General features: G+C 49.9%; 1 protein-coding gene across 1 annotated transcript; it reads left to right on the forward strand.

Moving 5' to 3' along the window:
• Positions 1-2,551: 2,551 nt before the first annotated feature.
• J4E82_009909 (uncharacterized protein) lies at positions 2,552-4,368 on the forward strand (the record flags this gene model as incomplete). Its single annotated transcript, XM_051736129.1, has 3 exons — positions 2,552-2,573; positions 2,620-4,005; positions 4,055-4,368. The coding sequence occupies 3 exons, from the start codon at positions 2,552-2,554 to the stop codon at positions 4,366-4,368; spliced, it is 1,722 nt and encodes a 573-aa protein (XP_051584142.1).
• Between the last annotated feature and the right edge of the window lie 2,299 nt (positions 4,369-6,667).

Raw genomic sequence — 6,667 nt, forward strand, 5'->3', positions numbered from 1 at the left:
GGTCAACACTACTAGTGTAGATCGAGTGAGACGCAGTTCGCGTGCTGATACAAACCGCCAGTCCGGTTATGTTATCAACCAGCGTTCGACAATGGCGCAGAACGCACAGAAGCAGCATAGTGGGACTGCTCTTAATCTCTCAAACTTCAACGCACAAGAGCTGAATCAGACCTTCAATCTCAGCCATAACACACCAAGCCCCACACCGAGCGCGGACGGGAAGCACCTTGAGGGAAGTGGCACGCGTCGTGACCAATCAGATTGAGCTGTCTCTGATAGAGGTAGAAGATGTTGATGGTAAGCTTGATCGACTGCACATGCATCGATGGTTGTGATTCATTAGAAAGCTTGATGATATATCACGACATACCAGTGAGGAGGAGTTGCCCTCTTCTTAGTCACATCTCAATACAACACACCTTACTCCTATAAACCATATCATGTCTTAAGATATGAACGTTCTCCCTCTTTCGACAAGAGAATTCAACAACGAACGATTGAAATCCCATTTCCTATAGATACTACAGAAGACACTGTTTCGCGACATAATGCTCCAATATATAGTAAACGGTAACGCTCTTTACAACTACATTACATACAGCGCCCTCTATCTTCTTCCGGTCGACAACTCCTTTCCCTGGCTCGAAGACTCTCATCGCGAGCCCCACTCGGCTTTTTTTCGTGTGATTCGCGATCGCGATATCTTAGTGTATCTCGTGAGGGAAGTCGATCGCGTCTTGGACTACGAGATCGGCCGTCTCGACGTCGTTCTTGGTGAGCATCATGTCTAACTGTCCCATTTTGCATGCCTACCGAGGGCGCAGGACTATGCCTGCTTTCCATTGATGGTGGTGGGAGCATGCTCGAATGTTGAGATATGATTGGAGATGGCTGCTTGTCGTTGTGACGATTAATCGGGTGGCTCTCATGAGCCGGAAGATTGTTATAGTCGGCGTGATGTTCTCTGGAACTGCATGGCTGCGGTACACTCTGCTGATCACGAGTGCTTGGTGCTAGATATCCGAGGTGGTCTTGAATGATATCACTCCCTCTGCTTTGGTGACGCCGTCTGGATCGCCGGCTATCATGAAGGTTTGCACGCTTTGTTGATTGACGGTTTCCAGGGCTTTGCGCATCAACCATACTTGCTTGCGAACTGCTTTCGACGCTGTGTCTCCAGCTCAAGACCTCGCGTCGTTGCCTTTCTGCCCTTTTCTGTCGACCAGAGTCCAACTCCGGCATAGCTGACAGTATATCCTTTATATCATTATTACTAGGATGAGCCCTCTTGCGTCTTTCTTTGTCTTTCGAACCACTATCTCTCGTTGGGTTTTCATCGTCTCCTTCAGAATCGTCATTTGGCACCAATCGCCCTGCATCTCGCCAAACTTTGACTAATATCTTATCGACGTCTGCCCAAGCCTTACGCCATCTGTTGAGACCATGCACAAGGTTTCGTTCACCTGTTGTTAAGTTTTCTTCGAGAATAGCTTGACTAGCCTTAAGCCGCTCGACGTTCTGGGATAAGGTCTCCAATATCTTCTTCTGCGACACGGTTGGTTCTTTGTTCAATATGATCTCCGAACGTTTGACACTCAAGCGGTGTTTGAATGATTCAAGAGTCCCGGCGATGTCAGCTTGCTGCATAAGCTTCCGGCGCCTCCATTTCTGAGCATCTTGTAGTGCAGATCTGTAACCACATCCTATAGCGAGGGCTGTCTGGATCTTACCCTCGAGCTCCTCTGTCAGTACAAGGACAGAAGTTTTGCTTCCGCCATCTCGTGAGTTTGCAAGGCGCGGCTGCAGACCGCCCGTAGCTGAGCTACTGGCAGTTCGAACGACCCATGTTTCACGGGCTCTTTCCGAGAAAGTCGAATCTAGTTCTGCATTATCGTACATGACTTTTACTTGGTGGAAGAGAGTTTCCTCTTTTTACGAGCAGTTGCGCGAACTATCTGTGACTTTAAGTGGGATGATCAAGCCAGCATGACCCTTTGACATCAGTGTCGCTTTGTATAACAAAGACAAAGACGGCGTTTATGATATCAAGTACGCTATACCCAGCTTGCTCTCATGAAAGACTTTACTGGGAACAACATCAGATTTGCCCTTTTCATATGAGACATTGGAGCCCATGAAGCTGTTTGAGGCTTGTTGAGTAGATCTGAACACGCTCGAAGCATATGGAGATCATCAGGTTTGTGATGAATGCTGATGTACATCGTATGCATACCATCAGACTGACAGATACAACCACTAAAAAATCATACACCATTCACTTACTCGTATCATAATTCTCTCTTGGTCAATCGAGTGCCATGGTAGGAAGCCCATGACTATGGTGAATTGGTCTTCTGTGGAAGCCTAGGGTTCTTGCTGCCGACGGACCTGTTGTGTGTTACTGCACTTCGACCTTGCATTACATACACTTCTGCTCTCTTTCAGCCTACCTCTAGTAACGCCACTACACAACCACTTCCTTGATTGGGCATTTAACGCGATCTCAACCGCTTTATCATAGGGACGACTCGCTAATACCAGTTTACCAACAATGACTGGCCATCGTGACGAAGGTAGCACCTGGTATCTCCACTAATTTATACACTTTGCTAATTGTAGTAGAGGAAGAGCATTCACGCCGATCACAAGAAACTCCCAAGAGGCGTTTTGCGTCGCTCCCCAACGACGACCCCTTGCCACTTCAGCGCGAACAAGCAGAGAACAGCGACTCAGATACCTCGACAAGGGAACCGACAAATCCGGCTCTTTCCAATCTGCCAGATGCTACAACCCCTCAAGGAAAAGATCATTTGCCTGAGCCACACTCCTCTCAACAAGAGCGCGTGTCGGTTGTCGATGACCAAGAGGGAAGTCACACAGCTGTAAATTGCTCGCAATCTCCACCATCTCCACGAGAAGAGCGTAGCCCTGCTCGTGATGGCCTTGAGGACACAACGCATCGCCCCTCTGTCCCACAACAGCTGCAATCTGCAGTCGTTACTGACATATCCCCCAACAAGGGACAGGAGTTGCTCGCAGAGTACGCAAGATTACGCCGACTGCCCATTCTCAGTATCGACCCAAACACATACGATGGTCAACTTCAGTTCTTGGCCATGATGCAAGATTTCGCTTCATGGATGGCTTCCAACAGTGGCAGCATACAGCGCGGAAATCTCGGTCTTGAAATACCTCATCTTGCAGCAGTATTTTACCCCCAGTACGAAGGATTAAACACAATGATAATGTCTAAATGGTCGACTCAGGTCCCCAACCCGATACAAGGTCGCTTGGATCATGTCTTCAGTTCCGGAGACATGTTCTGGTTCCGCACTTCCGAATATGCGACGAATCCCAAACAGCAGTTGGGCGATAAATGTGGGTTAACTGCTCGTGGACTCATGCTTTCAGGCTGGAGACTTATCTTAGTCCTGAAGGTCCTCCCGAATGTGCTACTATGCACCTGGGGCCGAACTACTGGGGACAGTGATTTGAGTAAGACAAATCGCAGGGATCGATGGCAGTTTGCACGATTGCTGCGATCTGACCGTAGGAATTGGCCGAGATATATCGAAGCCAAAGACAGCCCCCATGGAAATATCTTCATGGATCCGACAAATGCGAGAGACTGGCCAGTACAGGACTTGAAGGACCATTGTAACTTCAATGTGCTTGTAAGTCAAGAAGTCATCCCCACCGACGGTTTCAAATATGCGGGCAGACTCGAAGACGAAAGTCACAATAGCGTTGAATGGATTCGCAACGCCTTTTACTTCGGGATTGCAGTCATGCCTGAAGCCCCAACGGGGGTCAACGTGACCGCAGTGCAGCGCGGAATAGCAGACATCAGGACGCCTAGATCCCCACCCAGCGTACCAAAACGAGTAAGGCGAGATTTCTTTCCCACAGCAGACAAGATGTTACCTCTCTCCCCATACATTCCACCGCCTGCAGGGCATGCCCCTGTGTATAAAGACCTCACCGCTACTCCCCGCGTTCCTAGGGGTCCTCGCGGCGCAACTGAGGTGCGGTTCGAACGCGATCGGAACAATAGTGCTGGAAGGAGGTTTTCTGCTCGTTCTACGTATGGTCAGGATCCTGATCGGCAACGTGGTCGGTCGAGAAGTCGATCACCGCGCGATCGTCAGAACGGTCGATTTCGAGACTATTCTCGAAGAAGGTCACCGCCTCCTCAACATCGCTCCGAAACCCTTGAAAGGCGTGGATGACCAGAAACACGTGACGAGACTAACCACCGGTCAGAAGACTACGACCGATCTCAATCTCGACATCAGCGTTCGCCGACACGTCGATTCGAACAGCCTCCTGACTTGCGTCTTGATAATTACATCAATAAACCTACGTTGAACGCGTACGGGTTGGTCGAAGCCAATGCCGTCAAGTATGATGACCACGATGGCGATCGCCTGCTCAATTATAACGCGAATTGTCAGCCGAGCAACCGCGATCGCAACCGCGGTCGTGGACAAGGTGACTACCATGAGACCAATCGTGGTCCAGGAGAACGCAGGCCGGGTGGCGGCAGAGGACGCGGTGGTCGTCGTCGTTAATTGGGCGCAGACAAACCTCTTGTTCGCTCCGCACATCATTTAGCCTCTAGTTATGTAGCCATTCTGTATTCAATCGACGAGCAATATAGGGTGTGTTCGGTCCCTGTAGGTGAGAATGGAGCCCATGCGTATTCCATTCCTGAGACGACTAGAGATTCCTCTTGGGAATCGCGGTGGGAATCGCTGAGCTTTTCATGATGTGAAGGAGTATCGTTCGGTCGGGCGTAGCGAGTGTATTAAGGTATCGGTGTGGGAAATAAAGGACGGTCGTGACGTAAGCTGATGGCTCTTAGACGGTCTGGCTACAGTAATACCGTAGGCTTTGTTGTATCCAATCTTGGCTTGAAATCCGTATTGTCCATAACACTGAGAGCTTGTAGTCCCATACTCTTTCGTCTCTCTTTACATGGTGCACTTGTGATTCAAGCGTGCTGGCTGACCGTGCAGCGCGTGCATCAGTATCGTGAATTCGCTTGCGACAGGTAGTGCCATGCACAAGACTCGTGGGCTTCGAGCGCGACGGTATGCTAGCCGTCAACAGACAAAGAAGAGTGAAGTGTCGAGTGGACGCATCTTGAGCTAATCCGAAAGCGACATGCAAAACACGCTAAGTACGCGTCGTGACATCACTAACGACTATTAGTCTTCATTGCGAGTCTCCAATAGAATCTCGTTTTAGCAGTAACACCATCGCAACACATGTTAACTTTTTGTAAGAACCACTTTCGATCACATCAGTGGCTACGACTCATCCGAAAACTATAATCCTTATCGCATTCGGTCATCTATCTAGGGTTGACATGTTTAAGCTCTCACCAGTTCCGCAGCCAGGCTTAAAGAAGTCGCGAATGGACAGTCTACTAGATCCCGGCGTCTGTCCTGCAACGCGTTGCATACCCGATTCTCCCTGTACGCACCCGACAGCCGTATGTTCGAGAGTTGACGTTCGACTATCGCTGGCTATCCAGGGTGACATTTTCTGTAACTTCCTTTCACTTAGGGTTCGGTCAATTCGCTTCCGCTTGCTGCCATTAGGATGACAACTATGAGCTTCAGGAAATTGTTGGGGTTGCGTATTCCCGCTGTCATACTGTAACGCCAGTTTTCGAAGGCCGTCCTGGAACTCTTGAGCCTGTTGTGAGATTGGTGCGATATCCGGGAAAGCTTTGCCTGCTGTACTCGCCCCACTATCGTCGATAGTCACTGCGCTATCCAACTGCCCAATACAATCTGCAATACTAGCTGATGGCGCAACTCCAAAACTGACGACCTCAACATCTTCGTCTCGATTGCCGCCCGTTATGGGCAAGTATTGCGCCGGTTTTGTAACATCCAGAAACCCTTGGAGAATCTTGCTAGTATCGCACATGGAATCCGCCAAACGATTCAATTCCGCACCGGAAGCAGCCGAGCGAGCTGGCGAGACGGTCATGTCTCTGTACCGGCGGTCGTCGCTCCACCTTGAGAAGGACTGAGAGCGAGAACGCGATCGCCCACGATCCCGCCGGCTTGATCGCGCCTGTCGATGTACATGTGCGCTAGGCTCGCGCCTACGATCTCTGACCCTACTGTTCTGACTTCTCGAACGAGGGCGAGACGCAGAGTGATGAGATCGCGTACAGCCTCGTCCATGCGCATGTGAACGATGGTTTGCACTACGTGATCTGGCTTCTAGCCTCTGATTTTGATCACAGTTCCGACGTCTTGGACTTCGAGATGTGGAGTGGCACTGCAATTCTCCGTCTATGGAGACTGAGGCACTTCGCGCGTATGTCTGCCCATGCCGGGATTCGTTGACTCTCCCTGCGAGCACCCATAGACGATCGAGTTCCTGCTGTACTGCAAACCAGGCGTTGCTCCATCTCTCTTTGGCCAACTTCACTGTATCTTCGTGCGTCTGACGCTGGCGTTGGTTCCATTCTTGCGTTTTCTGACATTTCATGCGTTCTTCAAGAAGCTTTACAAGCTCGACCAGAGTTGCTAACAATCAATCCAAACTGATGAGACTGACTGACTGACTGATTGCTTGGCAGTCAGTTCAGTGTCAGTTTAGAGCTCTCGTCTTATCAGTCAGTTCAGTTTAGAGCTCTTAAACT

The sequence above is a fragment of the Alternaria postmessia genome (assembly GCF_024291825.1).
Source record: "Alternaria postmessia strain BMP 2775 chromosome Unknown scaffold_104, whole genome shotgun sequence".
NCBI classification, from domain to species: domain Eukaryota; kingdom Fungi; phylum Ascomycota; class Dothideomycetes; order Pleosporales; family Pleosporaceae; genus Alternaria; species Alternaria postmessia.